We start from the raw sequence: 23652 nt of genomic DNA, 5'->3' as shown, positions 1-23652 counted from the left end.
TATAAATGGCACGATTTTAAAAAGTGTAGATGAGCAGCGAAACCTTGGTGTCCAAATACACAAATCCTTAAAGGTGGCAGGGCAAGTTGATAAGGTGATTAAAAAAGCACCTTGGTTACTTGGGTTTATCAATAGAGGAATAGAATATAAAAGCAGAGAGATCAGGCTCGAACTTTATAAATGACCTCAGCTGGAGTATTGTGGGCAATCCTGGGCCCCACACTTCAGGAAAGATGTAAAGGCCTTAGAAAGGGTACAGAGGAGGTTTCCCAGGATGTTACCAGGGATGAGGGACTTCAGTTATGAGGCGAGGTTGGAAAAGTTGGGACTGTTCTCCTTGGAACAGAAATGGTTAAGAGGTGACCTAATAGAGGCTTTCAAGATGATGAGAAGTTTTGAGTAGATAGATAAAAACTATTCACTTTGGCGAGTGGGTCAATAACCAGAGGTCATAGCTTCAAAATCATTGACCAAAGATCTAGAGGGGAAGAGGAGGAGAATTTTTTTCATTCAGAGCACTGTCGGGATCTGGAACGCTCGACCTGAAAAGGTGGAGGAAGCTGATTCCATCAATAATATTAAAAGGGAGTTGGATGGGTTCTTGAGGATGAGGAACTGACAGGGTTACGGACAAGAAGCGGGGATGTGGGACGGAGCACCACTGCTCTTACAAAGAGCCAGCACAGGCACGACAGGCCAAATGGCCTCCTTCCGTGCAGTAAGTTTCTATGATTCTATTCTGAATGTTGAGTCTACTAAGACTCCTAAGTCTCTTTCAACTACAGCCATACCATTATAACATCATTCATGAAGTATGCGTGCTGCTTACTTTTCTTTCTGTGTATAACATTTTACACTTGTCTGCATTAAATGTCAACTGCCAGTGTTCTGTCCACTTACTGATCTTGTCCAACTCATTCTGCAATTACTCAGCTGCCTTTCTGATTCCACTGCCCCTCTTGTTGGGTATCATCTGCAAATTTGACCACTTTGCATTGAGTTTCTGAATCCAGGTCTTTCATGTAAATTATAAACAGCAGTGGCCTGGCACTGAGCCCTGAGGCACTATACTCGGTACTTAACCCTTTAGCCACGCCGATACAAATCCTTCAACAAGGATTCATTGTTTCCTACCCTTCAAAACGGTTACTTATTCATTGCCAGGGTTTACCCTCAATTCCTAGAGCTTTGACTGTAATAGCTGGTTGTATGGAACTTGGGCAAAAGCCTTTTGGAAGTCAAGATAAACCAAGTCATTATGCTAGCTCCATTCCAGGCACAGAAACAAAATCAGGTTTCCCCATTACCGTATTATTGGGGGTCGAGAACCATTCCAAGTCAGCAGATGCGAATACCAGCAAAATAAGACTCTTTTCTACACTATTAATGTAGGTTTTGCTGTGAGGGTCTGCTTTTCCATCTAAAAAGGATGCCTATATAATTGAGAGACCTGCTTAGTTCCCTATTCACCTCACCACTAATACGTGCTGATTGGTGAACAGCTACTCACAGAGCCCCCACCTAAGACCATTTTTTCAAGAATTTACTGAAAAAAACTACAAGTACTTTGGGCTCTCTTGTTTTTAAACAGACAGGTCAGTTTGGATATTGTGCAACGTTGATCACTGTACTTGTATCTTGCGGTGTCTTTTTGCTTCTTTATATAATTTCATTTGTAAGTAAATTTAAACGGGTAGCTTTAGCCAGTACACACTGGTCTAGCCTTGTTATTTTGCCCTTGGAAGAGAAAAGTGATGCAGATTTTGGTTCACAAAGACTCTGGAGTAATCACACCTCCGACAGAACTTGGTGGATTTTCCTTCCATACATTCCAATGGTATATAATCCTCCCCGTCAGATTTTCCTTTCCATATTCCACCCAGGTGGTAAAGACAAAGATCGCTCAGTCTGCTTATAGAAACTGCCCTCTAGCCACGAACGTAAATGAAAGCATTTGGAAAAGCCCAAGCTGCAAGAGTGATAAATGAAGGGACATGTGTGGAAACTCAGAAACAGGCTTCAGTTTGATTTGTTTATTGCGTCGCTTAACATGGCTGGAAAAATTTGTGGTAAGCTAATACTTTAGTGACAAACAAATGTCTTTTAAGTGGATGTCATATTTGCACTGCACCCAACACCCTATGAGACAACCCTTCAGCAAGGCAGTAAGGGCAAGAAAAAAGTTAGTGTGCGTGCACATTTGGTTTTCCCCCCCCCCCCCCAACCTACCATTTAAATGATTTGGCTTTTTGAGTCCCTCTCGGTCGTACACTATTCCCCAGAGGTGATTCCTCTGCTTCCATTTAACCAGGCACTAGAAGATGTATAAGTTGCTTTCTGATGGCCACATCAGCCTCCTTATGGGGAAGTACCTGGCAACTACTTAACAATGTGAGATCTGCATCAATGCTTGAAGCAAACCTTTTGTACGTAGGAGGAAAACAGTTTGGTAGCCTTTCCGCTTTCTGCTTTATTCCTTTTGGCCATTTCTGCAATAGTTTCCTGGAGAAATTTTGCAAGCTCAAGTTTTGCTGCCAGGGTCTTTTTCTGGTTTTCTTCCTAGAAAACAAACAAATAACCAAAGCCTGTTAGACAAAACTATTGCATGTCATTTTCACCTCATTTAGGCATTTGCAGTATATTTGACATCTCACATCATGATCAGAGTGCTACCGTATTTGCAACTTGTCGCAGTAGATCAAAAAGGACAGCCCCGTCTGAAAAATATAATTACTTGTAAATCTCAACAGCAGCTAAGCATATGCTTCTCATTTAAGCATCTATCAAATACAAAATTGATAGTAATTGTAAATATTCTTTCAACAGAGGGACCACAACAGTGAGCTGAAGTACCAGTGGATGCCACTACACAAATGGCTTTTTCAGTTTGACTGTATTATGCCGATAGTCTGATACCTTTTTGGCTGTTATCTCCACCTCCCCCAACCCCCCCACTTCACTCAGCTTTCCAGCCCCCCTCTCGACCAAGCATCATTCCCACACGACTGACACTCCTTCATCTTGTCATGATGATTAAAAATATTCTATCAAATCACAAGCTTCTGTGCAAAAGATTCTCACCAACCTGATCCACTTTTGTTTCAAATGTAGAAGGTAACATCCCAGGAAACAACTTTAAAACGACAGGCAGCAGAAACTCCGTAAACGGCACAATCAGAAAGATCATGAAGGGAACTAGGCGGAAGAGGTCCACACATGTTCGCATAAGCTGGAACAGTTTACACAAGACAAATGCATGAGTAGTGCAGCAACTAAGGTATAGTTTAGATATTGAAATAAAGTTAGAAAATGTAGAACATTTATAAAGGCAGTTTTATTATGATTTAATTCAATTAACTGTAACCAATGATAGAAAGTTAGTAACAGCTTATAACATAAAAAAATACTTTGTCAAAATTATCATGTGCTGGAACCAAATGAAGTTCAACCACCAGAAATTAACACTTAAAGAAACTTCAAAAGTCGGAATAAAAGGAGGTAGGGCAGGATTCACCACTCTCTCAGCTCACACATGCAGACTGACCACTCAAGTGAGGTACTCATAGGTGACTGACTGTGGCTCTGGAGTCAGTGCTTCAGAACAGGAGGGGGGGGGGGGGGGGGGGGGGGCGGGGGAAGTAAAAAAAAAACTGGAAGGAAATTTAATCAGCCCTATTATTTCTCCATAATAAACCGGTTAAAATGCAATCTCAGATTGTTCACTTTCAAGAAATGAATTGTAGCTACGGGATCCTACCTACCCTTCGCCTCTCCCTACGGGTGAGCTGCTGTCCATGCAGTAACCTTAAGACTATCCTCGCCGCTACCTTCGTGTCAATCCAAAGTAATCGGAATCCGTTGTAGTAGTGTTTCAGTTCACTTATAATTCTCTGCTTCCAAGTTTTCTTCACAACAGCCTTTTCAGTTGTTTGGGAAAGTGAATCTCCGGTCTCCGGATCTGGCGCTCTCTTGCTTTTATCGGAGGATTCTTTACTCTCTTGAAACAACTGACCAGACAGGTGGAATTTGCACACAGGTACTAAAGAGGTACGTATATGAGGTAGACTGCAGAAGAGAAGAGAAGGGGTCCTCCCAAGTTCTTTATCTCTGGGATACAGTCTGCTCGAATGAAAATCCCTAACATGCAGAACCACCACTGAAGTGCACAACGTGCTGTGTGTGAAACAAGATGCTCCTCTGTTTCAAACAAAAATGGCATTACATTTTTTAAATTAAAGATGTATCTCACTAACAGTGACATATTTTAACAAAAAAGCGATTTGATGATGTACTTTGAGAACTTTGGCTTTTTTAATGTTTACTTCCCCTCCACTCCCAGTTCTGAAACAGGCAAAACAGCAGGGGAATGCACTGCGGCAGTCTACAAACCCAGCAGGTGGGACAAGTGCAACTGCAATTGCACTCAACAAGATTTTTCTTAGGATATGTTTTAAACTAACAGTCAGTGGCAGGGTTTTTCTTGTTCTAAATAACCAATTCGGGTAAATAATTATTTTAAAGCAAAATATTCAGAATTTCAGCAGAAAGTCAACATTGAAGTCAATGAAAAATGTTGTTGTAACGCATTGTTTTTTGAAACAGAATCCCCATGATGACAATCACTCTGCTCATGAGCAGAGTACCTTTACTTGCCCAATAGCTAGGTAAATGTAACAAGTTCAGGGGTCTAACAGAGAACTTTATTGTGTTTCAGATTACTGGATACATCATGTGCTGCCACTTGATATCCTCAACTTTGTAAAGGTTGAAGAATTAACACAATATCAAGCGGTTCCTGAGGCCATCACCTACTAGCCAATTTATTAAACATTAAATAGATAAATGAACAGTATTAAACACAAAGTATAGATTTAGACTAATTGCAGACTTTACGCTTCTCCTAGGAATATTGAAAACAACAAAGACGCTTCTCCTAACAATATACAACTGGAGTTTGAAATGCATTCCCTGATTAGTCTGATATGGCAGTTTGCAACCATGGGGTCTCTGACTCATCCCTATCCCCGACAGCTTCATCCTGACTTCCAACTGGGAGAAGTTCAGTCTCAGATTTAAACATTTAGTTATTTGAAGATAAATTGGAACAAATACATTTAAACTAGTATCTTTAACTTTTTAAAAATCCATTCACAGGATGTGGGCGTCGGCCAGCATTTATTACCGATCCCTAATTGCCCTCGAGAAGGTTGTGGTGAGCAGCCTTCATGAACTGCTGCAGTCCGCGTGGTGAAGGTACTCTCAGTGCGTTAGAGAGGGAGTGCCAGGATGTTGACCCAACAACGATGAAGGATCGGCGATATATTTCCAAGTCAGGATGGTGTGTGACTTGGAGGGCAACATGGAGGTGGTGGTGTTCCCATGCACCTGCTGCCCTTGTCCTTCTAGGTAGTAGAGGTCGCAAGTTTAGGAGGTGCTGCCGAAGAAGCCTTGGCGAGTTGCTGCAGTGCATCTTGTAGATGGTACACACTGCAGCCACGGTGCGCCAGTGGTGGAGGGAGTGAATGTTTAAGGTGGTAGATGGGGTGCCAATCAAGCGGGCTGCTTTGTCCTGGATGGTGTCGAGCTTCTTGAGTGTTGTTGGAGCTGCACTCATCCAGGCAAGTGGAGAGTATTCCATCACACTCCTGACTTGTGCCTTCAAGATGGTGGAAAGGCTTTGGTGAGTCAGGAGGTAACTTAATTAAGTGGTCAGCCATTTACAGGATTCAAAACAGCATTTTTCACACAGATACATTTGTCATTACAGACCCAAAACAGTACGGCAATAATTTCTCAGGAAAGTGTCCTCAGCCCAACCATCTTCAGCTGCTTCACCTGTGACTTTCCCTCCATCATATCGTCAGGAGTGGGACAGTTGGCTGACAATTGCAGAGTTTTCAGCTACATTCACAATTCTGCCAATAATGAAACAGCCCATGCCAACCCAGACAACATCCAAGCTTGGGCTGACAAGCGGAAAGTAATATTCATGCCGTGTTAAGAGTCAGGCAATGATTCCCTCGAACAAGAGAAATCCCAGCCACCTCCCTTTGGCCTTGAACGGCACCATTATTGCCAAGTGCCCTAAAATCAACATCTATGGGGTCACCAATGACCAAAGCCAAACTAGATCAGCCATATCAATAATATGGCTACAGGATCTAGGCAGAGACTGGCAATTCTGCGACTAGTGGCTCACCTCCTGACTCCTCAAAGCCTCTCCACCATCTATGAAGCGCAAGTTAGGAGTGTGATAGACTACTCTCCACTCACCTGGATGGATTCAGCCACAACACTCAAGAAGTTCGACACCATCCAGGACAGAGCACTGGCCTCAATATTCAATCGCTCCATCACTGGTGCAATGTGACTGCAGTATATACGATCTACAGAATGCACTGTAGTAACCTTGGTGAGTTGCTTCAACAGAACCTCCCTTCCGTGTGACCCCCACCACCAAGAAGGACAAGAACAGCAAAGTTGAGGGTACACAATCACCTCCAAGTTGTACACCATCCTGACTTTGACATATAATCACCATCCCTTCCCTACCCAACACCATTATTGGAGCACCATCGCCACACAGACTGCAGCGGTTCAGAGAAGGCCCATCACGACCTTCTCATGGCAAGTAGGATGGGCAATAAATATAACCTTGCCAGTGTCACCCACATAGAGAAATATGCAGTACTTAAAAAAGATCCAACAGATACTGGCTTTTGAACTGAATGACTGGTAACCAACTATCCTATCCCACCTGATTGCTACTGTAACAATCCAATTGTCATCTCTCTGTTATAGCATTTTGGTACCTCAGACCAGGCATTCAGCTACAGAGTTACAAGTTACACCTGCATTTCATTACAGTCTGTTTCTTGAGCTGCTATGGATCAAAAGGCTGGGACATACTTCAAAGTGAACCTGGATATGTAACTCACTGCGACAAAAAGGAAAAGATATAAAATATTCCAGAGACAAAATCTCGGATGACAGGAAGACATTATCTGTAGCTGCCTGACGAATGAAAATCTTTGAAGCTGAATGCTGTTTTCACTGTTTAAATGTCTCAATGAAACCAAGCTGATCTTAGCCCTCAGAAAGCACAGAAATTTACTCTGTATAAAACCTATTCCATAAATAGGCCGGATCCGTTGAATATTAACATACAGATTTATAGAATGGCGATAACCCTAACAAATACTGCAATGGAAAATGTGCTTTATGAAATTTTCCCCAGAGTTGCTAAAACTGGGTGAGAATGCCAGGGCAATACAAATATTGTGCCACTTTAATTATTTTGGCACCAAACCAAACTTTAGCAGAAATATCTCCCTTCAATCTTGTTTTGAACTCTTTAAACTTGAAGTTATGACTCCCTGTATGTTTCTTCTGCTCCCACTCAACGCCCAAGCGGGCAAATAGCCAACCTGCTAATGAACGAGGAGGAGTGCCTTCCTTCACATAACAAAAAGCCGAGCCATCACCCCAAGCTTCCCCACAGTAAAGCAAATGAGATTGGGTAGTCAGCAGGGTGAAGAATGACAAATGAGAGCCTAAACTCACTCCAGTGACTCAAGCACATTATCTAGGCGGACACTCCAGTGCAGTACTGAGGGAGTGCTGCACTGTCGGAGGTCCCAACTTTCAGAGGAGACTTGAAACCAAGGCCTTGTCTGTCCTCTCGGGGGATGGTATTTGAAGGAGAGCAGGGGAGTTCTTCCGGTGTCTTGGCCAATATTTATCCCTCAACTAACATGGCCATAAAAAGATCGATCAACTGATCATGCAACTCATCACTGTCTGTGGGATATTGCTGTGTAAAAATGGCTGCTGAGTTTCCCTGCATTACAACAGTGGCTTTAGTTCAAAAGTACTTCATTGGCTATGAAACACTTTGGGATATCCCAAGGATGTGAAAGGTAAATTGCCCAGCCAGCATAGACCTGGAATCAAATCTGGGATGCTCTGGTCTGTACAGTTCAATGGCATACTGCCTTAAACAGCTGAGCCATCAGGGGAGCTTGAAGAAAACATATTTTTCTAAAAAAGGGTTTGCTAATTTTCCAGCATAGACTCCCTTTGTGCAGGGGAATGAAACTGCTCCCATTTCCAGCAGCAATGTGGCCCTTGTGCAGTTTGTTTTCATTGCTGGTTATATGAAGGATACCATTCTAGATGCATTCTGGATACACTGTCAACTGCATAGGGAAAATGCATCCTGCACCATATGTGTATCTGGAAAAATGATATCATGAATTACATGCATCCAGTGGTATGATAAGTACATGTACCCTTATCCATCATTTATGCACTCTGTCAGAACTGGGGCAATGAGAAGGGTATTACTGTGCATAATGTGTGCACCTTAGTCAGCACTGGGAATGTAACGGTGTGTACATCTCTGTCACTATGGAGGATGGGAATGGGAACATGAATTATTTATGCATCTCTTATGTATAGAGAATGGGAGGGTATAATCATATGTCCTGTTTGCATCGGTGTTTATTTTAGGAAGGAGATGAAGGGGTTGTCAATGAGATTTTAATAAGGTAAGCATTGAATGCTTTATAGGAAATTGTTCTGTTAAAGCTCAGCAACTTAATGGTCCTGATGCTGACCGGCAAGATGGTTACAATCCAACTCGCAAGGAAAAGCCAACCATCTGACTCTAACAGAACTTACGCAAGTTCATCAGACAAGGTTTCAAAGGTAACATTTCCTCACTAATAGAATTTTTTTCATGGGTTCTCCATCTTACCTTGATCTGGCAACAGAGGTGAGCAAGCTGTAGCTGAAATAAGCCATGTCTTCTGCAAGTAGAGCATGTGAACTTAAATGATAAAATTAAATAAAATTAATTAATGTGTTAAATTTAAAATCTGAAAAATACACAAGTTGTAGTTTAGGTAATGTTTGACTCAGTAAGTGGGATGCTAGCTAGTGTTTTTTTTCCCCCCTGCACAGGGTTAGAACTTAGGGACAGTTTTAAACATTTTAATAACCACCAATGATTGCGGATATAACGTACATACAAGATACTTATTAATCTGCACTTTCCAAACAATCTGATGTTAAAACAATTAGCGGCGACATGTGAATGTACTGCATAATGTACTACTGAGCCAGAGAGACTTGGAAAATCCAAACTCCACCCTGAAGTAGCCAATCTCAGGGCAATGACAGGGGCACTATAATTGGCCTCCTTACCCAGAAGTTAAAGAGAAACATCAGTTATCGATTCCACTCTCACAATCCAGTGATCCTCCTGCTGCAAACTGCGTGTGTGGAGACAAACAGGTAAGGACAGAAGAGATGCCACATCCTGTAAACTGTACCCCAGTGCCATCAGGAGAGGAGGGGAGGAAAATTTAAGTTACTGTATTTAAAAAAAAAGTAACTTGGATACAAAGGATATTTTTATGCCCTCTAAATATAGAAAGTTGCACGCCAGTTGTAAAATCTTAATCAAAACAGCAAACCAGGAAGTTAGCATGAAACTTGTACAAATTATGGCAAGCATTTGAAAAGGTCGTAATTGAGTGTTCAGGAAGAGGGCTGATTCTACATTCACATAGCTGCGGCAAACCTGCATCTCCTGACGTTAATTCAGCCCCATCTATTATCAGGCTCTGGAACTCTTCCAAATCAGTTTCCCCAATTAGTCACATAAACACTATTTATAGAAAAACATTTTTCTTTTAAACAGAGGGTGTTGCCGAATGCCTCAGCGCTTTAAGACAGTAATAGTTGAGAGAGAGTCCAAATGAACTTGGTTCAATCCCTGGTCCACAATAGCGATGCTAGAATTCCTTCCATTGCTGCAATGTTCAGAAGGGGAAACGTTGCCATTCCAGCAACCCCTGCTGTAAGCGGACATGTAGAAGTCAGACAAAGACAGAATTGGGCTCAGCTTTGAGGGCCCCTTCCCTGCCCTCAAACAGCCTGCCAATACTCTTGGTCTAATTTCACACATGAAGGATGGCCACTTGAGTGACATACAGGAGAACAGCCATCAAACCACACCAAAGTAAGGAATCAATAGTTTCAGGACGGGGAGGGGAATTAGGCAGAAAATGTAGGGAGAAAGAAAAGCAGGGTAGCAAAAGCGTGTAAGTGATAATTCTTTATAGCTGGTTTTCAAATGGAATACTAATGCTGATACAATTTTAAAAAAACAATTCACTGTCAGCACCAGTATAATAAATAGAACATACATTTGCTTTTCTTGCTGGATCAGCTCATCTACACAATTCATGTGCAAGAATTTGACCCAAACAGAAATGTATGCAATTCTATTAGGATCTGTCAGTCACTCGAGTATGTAAAGCTTTGCCCAAAGACTATCCTCCAGGGATATATCAAGAGTGTTTTTTTTGGCTAGCAAACTGCATAAGGAAGTGCAGCCAAAAGTAATTATAAAAGGAGCTGCTATACTACAGAAATAGATGTGCTTTTCCCTACATTGTGTGAACAGCAGATATTGGAGGACCTCACAGCACCATAAACCCACAGAAACAGGAATCTACAAATTACCTTCATGCTAAGACTTTTGCTTTCAGCTATGTAAACATGGGAAGCCACTGCACTCTGGTCTCCATGTTACACAATAGAGCTCAGCATGCCTGCATAGACTGGACCCTGTTGCTGAGTGAATGTATAGGAGAGTGGCAAACAGGCTTCTGTCCCAAGATTGGGGCCGCTGAACCTGATGTTAAAGCACTAGGCTGAAAAGTGCCCAACTTTGTCTTATAAATGTGACCTCGATGGGTCACTGGGAACATAGAAACACAGCAAAATTAAAGTGGGATACGAATAGACACGTCACAGACATCTGACAGTTTAATAAATGCTCCAGAAAGCCTGGTTCAGTAAATGTATTAATTGGGTGAGGGGGGGGGGGGGGGGGGGAAGAAAGAGAGAGAGAGAGAAAGAAGAGGGGCAAAAGTGCAACGTTTAGTCCTGAATCTTGCTAAGGTGCAGTTCACCATCCTTGCCCAAGTGGCCATTCTTATGTAAATCTAGGCAGTGAGTGTCAGTGGACTATTCAACTGTGGGCCATCACAACCAAGGCTTAGTTCAATGTCCACACACTTCATCAGGGACTACTGGATAGTAATCAGCAGAAGGATTGCCAGATGATTTTCCTCCAGGGGAGACAGAGAGCTCAATAGCTAGCCCTGGCTGAGATCCCCATTATACTTCCAAACAGCATTGATAAAATCAAGCTCTTCCAAGCTCAGTGGGTAAACAAAGCATGTACTGTGTCTTAACTATTCAGGCCAGGAAGATCCCAGGTCCTTGGTCTATGCTGTTAGTTGCTCAGCAGCCATTTGAATGAACTCAGTATCTCTTGGCTACGATAGGGAGACAAACATCACCCAGTGTGCCCACACTCTAATCCCTAAACTGTGATTTTAGGTCGAACTCTAGATTAAGAAATGTGTGGGTTCAGCTGTAATGGATTCCTACAATTGAACAGCCCAACAATTTGCTGCCCATACTTAGCCATTAAAAATGGCCAATTTAGCAAGCTCCTGGAGGTTCCTTATCACAAGTTGGTATTGCAGGTTGTAAGTGGCGAAAATAATAAGAAAACACTTTGTTGGAAAACCAAAATGTCTGCCCTCTGTATACTTGCAGAAAGATTGCTTACCAATTAGTATTCAAACTAAAAGGTGCTGATTTAATAAAACAGAGGTTTAGGTCATGTTTTTGTCACTATATCAAAAGGGAATGTTAACCACCAAGGAGAGGTGAGTTAGGGGCTGGTGGGAAGGTAAAAAATTTAAAATTCTCAAAACCAACCCACAATTTTTGGTTTTAATGGAGGCGGGTCGGTCAGTAAAATCTTTTAAGGAGGCTGCGACCTCCCTTTTAACTGCATTTTTATTTTTAACTCATGGAGGCCAGGATTCCCGGGCCTTGGGAATCCAGGCAGGTAAAAGTAGATGAGAATGGCCAGATTCATGAGGTAAGTGCCTTTATTGAACTGCTGGTGGGCCAGAAGGAGCAGGAGTGTTTTCCCCCAGGCCAAACAAGCTAACCTCCACATGATCGGACCCTCCCAAAATCAGCTGACCCGCACCCCGCGTTGTCCGACCCCCTGCAATGTACAGCCTCCTCTAGCGATTTCCGGCCCCTTCTCACAATGTATAATACCCTCCGCAATGTCCGACTTACTCGACATCCGCTCCCCAGCTGCTTTTTCACCCGACAGGCAGGAAGCCTGTCAATCTGGCTGTCGGGCGGGAAGCCTCTTGAAAAAAGTTAAAAGACGTCCTGCAGTTTATTTCTGCAGGACATGCGGGAAACCCTTACTTCCAGGTTTCCCATCCAAAAATCCCCACCCCACCCACCCCCCCCTCGCTCTTCCCGAATGACTACTCTTAACTCCAAGTTGCTTAATTCTATTATCTGTTAATTCAATTTTTTTACAAATAAATTCCCTCTTTGCTGTAGTATATATAGCTAACTTTGAATTATTGGACTTCAAATTATCAGGAATAGACTGTAGTTCACTGATCAGAAACGGAAAATGGTCAATTAACTGTTACAGTTTGACTAGTAGTGAGGTATTAAAATTCATATTTAATATGTGGATCAATCATTAGTTCTTACATTTTATAAATAAAAGTGAATCGTTAACACGCTTCCCTGAATTTTTAAAGCACATAAAGGTAAATGAGTTGGAGCATGGGGCACATCAAGGCAGCTTCAATTTCCCCCATGCCAGTGAGCTTCTGATCTTAGTCTCATCACATTGAGGAAGTACCAAGTGAAGGCCAGACACTTTTCCACAGGGCTAGAAGTGGATATGGAGGGGGGAAAAAAATCAATTGAGATTCAGGGAAAACAGAATGCATTCTCAATGGATTACTGAGTCCTGATACCTTTGTGGTCATCTCAATTCATGACATTATCCATTAGAATAGGAAAACCTGAAGCAACATTTGGGATGTCTTTACTAATATTTCACCGCAACCCAGTACAGGTACAGTAGCCTTCCAGAGTACCTTGCCTAAGCAGTCATTTGTCATGTGAGCCTAGACAGTGACTGTTGACTTTGAAGGGTATCACAATCAAGTCTGAATGTGTCCTCACTCAATATCGATTTTGCACATTTCCAGCAGGGGTCATTAGTGATCAGCACCTGAAACCCTGGCTGATTTTTCCCTCCCTCACCCAAGGCCAAGAGCAATGGGGGCATTCCAACTGCTGTTCAGACTAAGGCCAGTTATCTCAGCACAGACTAAAGTGAGACCTTCTTGATGTTTATGGTTCAGAGTGTATTCGACCATATTGACAGTTCAAAACGGAATGCAAGATTTGTGCTGGGTTCAATTCTGTTTCCCCCAGAAGATGACTCAAACTTTGTTTAAGCAGGATGGTAACATTCACACACAATAAGGAACTTAATAAATTTTGCTGAACTACAATCTTACATTCTAAAGCAAATCATCTGCAAGGGAAAAATTGCATATAACAATGATTGCAACACAGGAAAAAGGTACAAATACAGATCTAAAACTGCATCAAGATAATGGACACTTCAAGCTTACAGGAACTCAGTCACATGATGCACATCAACAAAATGGGTGACAATATTGCTAGGAAAACATTCGAGTCTCATGTTTTATCCTCTAAAGCAAAGGGTGAAAATTTAACTTCTATCGCAACACCTTTACCACTCTATTAGTGGGACTTTGATTCAAGATGTGTGTCCAATTTCAACAGTATGACTCATTTCACAAAGATTTCCTCACCTGTATTTGGATTTTCATAACCGCTTTTAAAAATATACTGGCAGACAGTTTTAAACAAAGAAGGTGTTAGAGCTAAATACATAGAAGCAATGAATCAATTTTAGATTGCATATTTAACTGATGTCACTTCACTGCAGAAGTTGTCTTAATGACTTGTTTTATAAACAAATCATTATTGAAAATGAGCAAATCAGAAAACTCAAAAGCACTTCTAAAGCTCACTAGTCACATTTTACATTAAATTGTATCAATCAGTGTTGGCCTTGGGATGTCAGCAATGTGCAAGGCTTACAAACACTACTTGAATAGAGGAACAAAAACGAACTGTCTTCCCAAACTTGGGTTGCGTTTGGAAAGAATAAAACGCTTGCTAATGCAACAATTGGGGGTCACAAATTAAGCATATTGGCACAACAGTACGACTATTGGCTTGGATATATTTAGAAGGCAACATGAAGAAGTAGTGACTGATAAGGTAAGTCTGGAAACAATGTTTCAACATAAGCAAAGACATTTGCAGGGCTATGGGGAAAGAGCAGGGGAGTGCGACTAATTGGATAGCTCTTTCAAACAGCTGGCACAGACACGATGGGCCGAATGGCCACCTTCTGTACTGTATATGAACAAGGGGTACAAGGTTAAAATTGATTATAGATCAATTTAAGACTGATGTCAGAAAAGAAACTTCACGTTGATAATTATCAACATTTAGAATGGTTTTCAGGCAGAGTGGTATAGGCAAAAACCTAGATTCATTCAAGATGCCGTTTGATGATGTGACAGCAGCAGTGGAGGGACTGTTCATTTTTCCCCAGACTTCTTGCCCGACGTCCACTCTTGGATGAGCCCCAGTTTCCTCCCGTTAAACACTGGTAAGACTGAAGCCATTGTCTTTCCCCTTGCCCCCCCACAACGATTCCATCCCCTTCACCAGCCATTTTCTCAGGTTGAAGCTGACTGTTCGCAACCTCGGTGTCCTATTTGACACCTAGCTGAGCTTCTGAACCAATATCCTCTCCAACGCACAGACCTCTGACTTCCACCTCCGTAACATTGTCTGCCTCAGCCCATCGGCTGCTGAAGCTCTTATCCATGCTTCTGTCACCAGATTCATCTATTCCAAGCAAGCCTACCATTCTCCACGTCCTGTAAACTCCAGCTCATCCAAAAACCTGCTGCCCGCATCCCATCAAGCCTCGAATTTAAAATTCTTATCCTTTTGTTTAAATCCATTCATGGCCTTGCCCCTCCCTATCGCTAACCGCCTACAAACACTACAACCCACTTTCCAACCCCCCCCCCGCATGGGCCTTGTATATACTCTCCCTACACCCAACCATTGGCAGATCAGCCATCATTCTGCCTTAGCCCCAAGCTCCAGAATTCCCTTCCCAGCTCCTCTGCCTCTGACCACCTTCTCCTCCTTAAAACCCACCCCTATGGACAAAAGCTTTTGATCACCTTCCTAATATCTATTCGCTGTATCAGTGTCCATTTTTGTCTGATTACACCGCTCTGAAGTGCCGTGCAACATTTCTTAATGTTAAAGGTGCGATATAAATGCAAGTTCTTAATGTACCTCCCCCCTTGATGGATAAGCTAAGTGGCCTCCCTCATCTCTATTTACTATGTAAAGTTTACCTTTCCTATACATTATTGCATAGGGTTTTAAACTGGGTCCATTGGTCAAGAGATTTCCATATTTGTTACGTTATAGCACATTATTTCTGTTGCTGTATGCTAACTAAAAAGTTTCTACAACTAAAGCACTGTTGTCTATTTGGCAATTGTCATCATCCTTTGGAGGAGGTGAGGAGAGGGTGTTCCTGGGAACATACCAACATTTCTGAGCACTTTTCCCACACAGAAATGTTAAAATAAACTTCTGCTGCATTGGTGCCAAAATACATCTAGTGATAGTGCTAACACTGACATGACCACGATATTGTTTGGCGATGAAGAATTGGAATCATTGCATCTACCAAGAGATTGCATGGCTGGGTGGTGGGGCAAGGCTTGGGTTGATGGTACACTTAGGCTGCACCATATCTGGTGGGACAGGCTTGATGGCCCTTTCCTGTTCATATTATTGTAATAAACATTTCATGAAAAAGTCACCAAAACCCAACTCAGGCAAAGGCAAGTATTCAAAAACTGATCTAGCATAAATATTATGGCCAGGTGGCTTGACATTAAACCAATGGGGCTATAATGCAACAGAAGACACCAAATTTGATTTGTTGTTGGACGTTTAAAAAGACTTGCACCTTTCATGAACACCGGACTTCCCAAAGTGCTTTTTGAAGTGGAGTCACCATTGTGATGTAGGAAACACGGCAGCCATATTGCACACAGCAAGCTCCCACAAACAGCAATATGATAATGACCAGATCATCTGTTGATTGAGGGATCAACACTGGGGGATAACTCCAATGATCTTCGAAATAGTGCCATGGGATCTTTCAGGTTCAGCCGAAACAGGGCCTCAGTTTTAACATCTCCAACAGTGCAGCACTCCCTCAGCACTGCACTGAGAGTGTCAGCCGAGATTTTTGTGCTCAAGTCTCTGGAGTGGGACTTGAACCCACAACCATCTGCCTCAGAGGCGAGGGTGGTACCAACTGAACCACTGGCTGATGACTGAATAAATCCAATTCAATGCAGGGTTTCGCAGGGGGATACCACTATGGACAACCAATGGACCCTCCACCTCCACCCCAAAATGGTGGCACCTCCCTCGCACCCCAAAATGGTGGAACCCCCCCTCGCACCCCAAAATGGTGGAACCCCCCCTCGCACCCCAAAATGGTGGAACCCCCCCCCTCGCACCCCAAAATGGTGGAACCCCCCCCTCGCACCCCAAAATGGTGGAACCCCCCCTCGCACCCCAAAATGGTGGAACCCCCCCCTCGCACCCCAAAATGTTGGAACCCCCCCCTCGCACCCCAAAATGGTGGAACCCCCCCCTCGCACCCCAAAATGGTGGAACCCCCCCTCGCACCCCAAAATGGTGGAACCCCCCCTCGCACCCCAAAATGGTGGAACCCGCACCCCAAAATGGTGGAACCCCCCCCCCCGCACCCCAAAATGGTGGAACCCCCCCCCCGCACCCCAAAATGGTGGAACCCCCCCCCTCGCACCCCAAAATGGCGGCCACCCTCGCACCCCAAAATGGCGGCCACCCTCGCACCCCAAAATGGCGGCCACCCTCGCACCCCAAAATGGCGGCCACCCTCCCTCTTCCTCCTCACGGTTGTTGACACTCACCGACACAAAAATAAAACCCCGCCGAAGTCATGGATTTACCCCGCACCCAGGCGGCCGGAGGCGCTCGAAGCCCAACATGGCTCCTCTCAAGCCGCTTCCATTCAAAACGCCGTGCGGCGGCGGCGCCCGCCTCGGGACATAACCACCTCCTCCGGTGAGGGGGAGGGAAAATAAACCGTCAAACCGCCGCGCACCTCAGCCCCCGCACCCGGCGGCTACCCAGCCCCGCTGACGTTCATGATCCCACCCCCTTTCGAATGACTGATCGTTTTAATCACCAATCAAAAAGGCAGCACTAACGATTGACACTCGTCACACCCAATAACAGGTCCGCGGGGGTGGGCTACCAGCCATTCACGCGCTTGGACTCCAAAGAAACCAATCGGCGTGGAGGGTGGGCGGGCCCGCCTTGAGGGACTTTGGAGGTAAGGGGACGTCGACAAAAAAAAAGCAATCACAACTTGCAATTATATAGCGCCTTTAACGTAGTAGTTGTGTCAGATGTGGTAGAGATGGTCGCACACTCGTCTCTGAGTCAGAAGGTTGTGGGTTCAGGTCCCACTTCAGCACATACAGCTAGGCTGATGCTCCAGTGTGGTGCTGAGGGAGTGCTGCTCTGTCGGAGGTGCTGTCTTTTGGATGAGATGTTAAACCGAGGCCCCGTCTGCGCTCTCAGGTGGATATAAAAGATCCCATGGCACTATTTCGAAGAAGAGCAGGGGAGGTGTCCTGGCCAATATTTATCCCTCAATCAACATAACAAAAACAGATTATCTGGTCATTATTACATTGCTGTTTGTGGGAGCTTGCTGTGTGCAAATTGGCTGCCACGTTACAACAGTGACTACACTCCAAAAAAGTACTTCATTGGCTGTAAAGCGTTTTGAGCCGTCTGGTGGTTGTGAAAGGCGCTATATAAATGTAATTATTTCTTTTTAACGCATCCCAAGGAGCTGCACAGGAGACAAAAAAATTTGACACCAAGCTACATGAGGAGAAAAAAAGTAGAAAATGAAGTGAACAGGTCCTGACATCATGTTTTCATAGAATTTAAACATTTTTTGCAGCTCGGGGAAGGGGTATTGGCCCAAGATGTGCAAATTTTAAATATTAAAAAAGAAAAGAAAGACTTGCATTTATATAGCACCTTTCATGACCATCGGAATCCCAGAGCGCTTTACAGCCAATTTTTAAAATGTAGTCACAGTTGTAATGTAAGAAACGCGGCAGCCAATTTGCGCACAGCAAGCTCCCACAAATAGCAACATGATAATGACCAGATCATCTGTTTTAGTGATGTTGATTGAGGGATAAATATTGGCCAGTACACTGGGGCTAACTCCCCCTGCTCTTCTTTGGAATAATGCCATGGGACCTTTTATACCCACCTGAGAGAGCAGACGGGGCCCTCGGTTTAATGTCTCATCTGAAAGACAGCACCTCCGACAGTGCAGCGCTCCCTCAGTACTGCACTGGGAGTGTCAGCCTAGATTTTTGTGCTCAAGTCTCTGGAGTGGGACTTGAACCCACAACCTTCTGACCCAGATGTAAATGTGCTACCAACTGACCAATTGTTATCATTTTGGTGACTGGCAAATTTTCTTTGTACTTTTGTGAAAGAAGTTGCAATTGTGAATGGTCCCTGAATTGAATGGCAGATCACATTGCTGTGTGACAATAATGCTATTAGTTTGTTCTATCCTCTGACCCCCAAATTAACATTAAAACACAGACACACACATACCAAAGTTGATCCTTTATAAAATTTAAAATATATATACAAAGTTTGAGAAAAATTGCTTCATCCCTGGTTTTTCAAGAAATATTTTTCATGATTTCCATTGATTTATCTGTTTTTGTTTTTAAAAAAAAATCACGTTTCCAACACTCGTTACAAAGTGATCTCTCACAACTCATCTCCACAGTCTCTTCAATATATCCGCCCTCAGGCTGAAAGTTAATTTATCTCTCCTCTCTTCAATGTATCCTTCCATACTGATTTTTGTGGGGAGAAAGAGTTATTTTAAATCATAATGAGGGTCAGACGGTTTCAATAGTGAAATAAATGGGGTTCAGCTTGATTTACACAATCAACAAGGTAACTAAATTTAATCAAATGCAAATTGAAGAAACTGAAGTGTCATAATAAATGCTTATTGTTAGTGTTAACCCTAAATGTAGGTGTGGGTTTGAATGCAATATTCCATTTGTAGCATTTAACCAGTGTGAGACTGTTTTTTGTTTCACTCAGTTGAGAGCATTCTTGTCCCAGAGTCAGAAGGTTATGGGTTTGAGTCTCACTACAAACATGAGCACAAAATCTAGGCATAAACACTGTGGCAACAAGAGCAGGCCAGAGGCTAGGTATTCTGCGGCGAGTGTCTCACCTCCTGACTCCCCAAAGCCTTTCCACAAGGCACAAGTCAGGAGTGTGATGGAATACTCTCCACTTGCCTGGATTAGTGCAGCTCCAACAACACTCAAGAAGCTCGACACCATCCAGGACAAAGCAGCCCACTTGATTGGCACCCCATCCACCACCTTAAACATTCACTCCCTCCACCACCGGCGCACCGTGGCTGCAGTGTGTACCATCTACAAGATGCGCTGCAGCAACTCACCAAGGCTTCTTCGGCAGCACTTCCCAAACCCGCGACCTCTTCCACCTAGAAGGACAAGGGCAGCAGGCGCATGGGAACACCACGACCTCCAAGTTCCCCTCCAAGTCACACACCATCCTGACTTAGAAGTATATCGCCGTTCCTTCATCGTCGCTGGACCAAAATCCTGGAACTCCCTCCCTAACAGCACTGTGGGAGCACCTTCCCCACACGGACTGCAGCGGTTCAAGTAGGCGGCTCACCACCACCTTCTCAAGGGCAATGAGGGATGGGCAATAAATGCTGGCCTTGCCAGCGACGCCCAGATCCCATAAGCGAATTTTTAAAAAAGTACTTCAGTGTAGTACTGAGGGAGTGTTGCAGTATCAAAGGTGCTGCTTTTCAGATGAGATGTTAAATTGAGGCCAATCTGCCAGTTCAGGTGGATATATAAGATTCTGTGGCATTTTTTTCTAAAGAAGTGTAGGGAGTTCTTTCCATTTCCTGGCCACCACTTATCCATCAATCAACACAGATTAACTGGCGATTCATCTCACTATTGTTGGTGTGACCTTGCTGTGTGTACTCTTTTTGAGCAACCCATAAACAAATAGACTGTAACTAAACTTAAAACATTAAATGAAACTTAACAAATTAAATTAAAATTTGGTTGCTGGGGGTGATGATGCACTCCAGTCCAGACCAGTTGATGGCCACCTTGGCCAGGCCCAGGAGCAGTCCCACGAGGAGGTCCCCCAACGTGCCCACTCCCCTCTACACCGGGTGACCAAAGATCAGGAGCGTGGGACTGAAGTGCAGCCAAAAATCGAGGAGCAGCCCCCTTCAAATAATGGAAGAGGGGCTGCAACCTCTCACATTCAATATATATGTGGAACACGGACTCCTCCAGGCTGCAGAATAGGCAGGCGGCCTGGGAGTCCATAAACCTACTTAATACCTTATTGCACAGGACTGCTCCGTGCAACACCCTCCAGGCCAAGTCCCCTTGCTGTGTGTAAGGTGAATACCTTCAAAAGATAAAATCAAATTAATTTTTGTTATGGGCAGTACCTGTGTCTTCATGGCTGTTGATACAAATACTATTTTTAGTTCAGAAATTACGTTGGGCACATGCAAGTACAAAGGCCAGGGGAGAGGAGAAGGTACAGTCTCTGTATCGGTTTTACACCACTACAAAGAGGGTTTTAGTAAATCAGGAGTAGGTCTGATAGAAACATAGAAGATAGGAGCAGGAGTAAGCCATTCGGCCCCTCGAGCCTGCTCCGCCATTCAATGCGATCATGGCTGATCATCCAAATTCAGTACCCGGTCCCTGCTTTTTCACCATACCCCTTGATCCCTTTAGCCTTGAGAAATATATCCAACTCCTTCTTGAATATATTTAATGAATTGGCCTCTCCTGCCTTCTGTGGTAGAGAATTCCACAGGTTCACCACTCTCTGGGTGAAGAAATTCCTCCTCATTTCTGTCCTAAATGGCCTACCCCTTATCCTTAGACTGTGACCCCTGGTTCTGGACTCCCCGACCATCGGGAACATTCTTCCTGCATCTAGTCTGTCCAGTCCTGTCAGAATTTTATAAGTTTCAATGAGATCCCCTCTCATTCTTCTAAACTCCAGCGAGTACAAGCCCAATCGAACCAATCTCTCCTCATACGTCATTCCTGCCATCCTGGGTATCAGCCTGGTGAATCTTCGCTGAACTCCTTCCATGGCAAGAACATCCTTCCTCAGATAAGGCGACCAAAACTGCACACAATACTCAAGATGTGGTCTCACCGAGGCCCTGTACGACTGCAGCAAGACATCCTTGTTCCTGCACTCAACCCTCTCGCTACGAAGGCCAACATACCATTTGCCTTCTTAACCGCCTGCTGCACCTGCATGCTTACCTTCAGCGACTGGTGCACAAGGACACCCAGGTCTCATTGCACTTCCCCTTCTCCCAATCTATTGCCATTCAGATAATAATCTGCCTTCCTGTTTTTGCTACCAAAGTGGATAACCTCACATTTATCCACATTATATATTGCATCTGCCATGCTTCTGCCCAATCACCCAACCTGTCCAAATCATCCTGGAGTTTCTCGGCATCCTCCTCACAGCACACACGCCCACCCAGCTTTGTGTCGTCTGCAAATTTGGAGATATTACATCTAGTTCCCTCGTCTAGATCATTAATATATATTGTGAATAGCTGGGGTCCAAGGACCGATCCCTGCGGTACCCCACTAGTCACTGCCTGCCACTCGGAAAAAGACCCGTTTATTCCAACTCTTTGCTTTTTGTCTACCAACCAGTTCTCTATCCAAGTCAGTACCTTGCCCCCAATCCCATGTGCCTTAACTTTACACGCTAATCTCTTATGCGGGACCTTATCGAAAGCCTTCTGAAAGTCCAAATACACCACATCCACTGGTTCTCCCTTATCTATTTTACCAGTTACATCCTCAAAAAATTCCAGTAGATTAGTCAAGCACGATTTACCCTTTGTAAATCCATGTTGACTTTGTCCGATCCTGTCACTGTTTTCCAAGTGCTCTGCTATTACATCTTTTATGATGGACTCTAGCATTTTCCCCACTACCGATGTCAGGCTTACCGGTCTGTAATTCCGTTTTCTCTCAACCACCTTTTTTGAATAGTGGGGTAACATTAGCTACCCTCCAATCCATGGGTACTGTTCCAGATTCCATTGAATGTTGGAAGATGATCAGCAATGCATCTACTATTTCTAGGGCCACTTCCTTAAGTACCCTGATGTCAACCTTGAGCTGAAACCAAGCTTCAGGAGTCTGTGTTCCACGTTTATATTGAATGTGAGAGGCTGCAGCCCCTCTTTCATTATTTGAAGGGGCTGCTCCTCGATTTTTGGCTGCACTTCAGTCCCACGCTCCTGATCTTTGGTCACCTGGTGCGGAGGGGAGCGGGCAGGTCGGGGGACCACCTCGTAGCACTGCTTCTGGGCCTGACAAAAGTGGCCATTAACTGGTCCAGGCTGCGGGCGGTCGAGGGGGTCGTTCGGCCCGACTGCCTGCCTCTCTTCCGCGGCCATGTTCGCGCCCAGGTGGCCCTGGAGATGGAGCACGCGGTGTCCGCCGGCACACTCGAGGCATTATCACCACCGGCAATGGAATTTTAATTTAATTTTTAAGTCACTCGGTCTGGGATTGAAATGTTCCGTCAGCAAGGCCACTAATTCAGCAAATGTACTGTCTCCCAGCTTTGCAGGACTGCATAAGTTTCTCATTAAACTATATGTCTGACTTCCCATGGAAGTGAGCAAAATAGCTCTCCTTTACCCGACATCCTCTATATCATTCGCTTCAAAGAAATGCATCAGCACCTCGCAGTACTCATCCCAGGTCTGAGTCTGAACATCAAAAGCAGAGATCTTTCCTACCATAGCAGCCATGATCGGTTATTCAGCGCTCTTTTGTTTTTCTTCTTCAAGATGTGATCTGTTGATCCTCGTCGCCAATATGTGATATCCGAGTGGTAAGATCCGAAACTGAGATAAGCGAGTTCTTAGGCAGAAAACCCCACTGTTTAATTCTACGGTGTAGCAGAGAAACATCTCTTACAGGCTGCAAGCAAAACACAGTATTTCTAACTGCACGATGCAAGATGGAGGAACCCCTCTGAGTCAAAACCATAATGCAATGCCACCTTACCATACTAACTGGTGTACCAGGACATTACCTTAAACACTGGTGAATATGATCCCTTAATCTTTGGCTCCATCTGGTGGATAACTTAAACATTACATCCCAGATTACTATACACAGTTTATTTGTTTTTAACAAAAACAAGCTTCACATCTGGATAACACTACACTTTGGGGATTTTGGTCTACCAGCATCAGCTGAGATCCAGTCCCCAAAAATTGTAGAGTAACTGATGTAACATCAGCACAAGTAAACCATCACACTCGGGCTGTTTAGCATTAGTGGCAGTTTCTGGACACAGAGCATTGGACAATAAGACATGTGGCATCAAGAC

At 43.9% G+C, this 23652-nt stretch overlaps 1 protein-coding gene across 5 annotated transcripts in view; it reads right to left on the bottom strand.

Moving 5' to 3' along the window:
• letm2 (leucine zipper-EF-hand containing transmembrane protein 2) overlaps window positions 1-17274 on the bottom strand; it is a 38335-nt gene extending 21061 nt beyond the window's left edge. Inside the window, exons 1-5 of one of the 5 annotated variants that reach the window (XM_085971149.1) lie at window positions 17031-17274; window positions 8759-8830; window positions 3762-4197; window positions 3086-3229; window positions 2422-2559 (exon numbers count right to left, since the gene is read on the bottom strand). In XM_085971149.1, coding sequence (XP_085827275.1) covers window positions 2422-2559; window positions 3086-3229; window positions 3762-4197; window positions 8759-8805 — 765 coding nt within the window. In that variant the 5' untranslated portion in view covers window positions 8806-8830; window positions 17031-17274. Of the gene's footprint in view, window positions 1-2421; window positions 2560-3085; window positions 3230-3761; window positions 4198-8758; window positions 8831-9207; window positions 9304-17030 lie in introns of those variants that run through there. The other 4 variants (XM_085971151.1, XM_085971150.1, XM_085971153.1 and 1 more) reach the window with 4 other exon arrangements.
• Between the last annotated feature and the right edge of the window lie 6378 nt (window positions 17275-23652).

This window comes from Somniosus microcephalus, chromosome 30 (assembly GCF_052327205.1).
Source record: "Somniosus microcephalus isolate GS21.2 chromosome 30, FLI_Smic_1.0, whole genome shotgun sequence".
Classification (NCBI taxonomy): Eukaryota; Metazoa; Chordata; class Chondrichthyes; order Squaliformes; family Somniosidae; genus Somniosus; species Somniosus microcephalus.
This window is presented reverse-complemented; position numbering and strand designations above follow the sequence as displayed.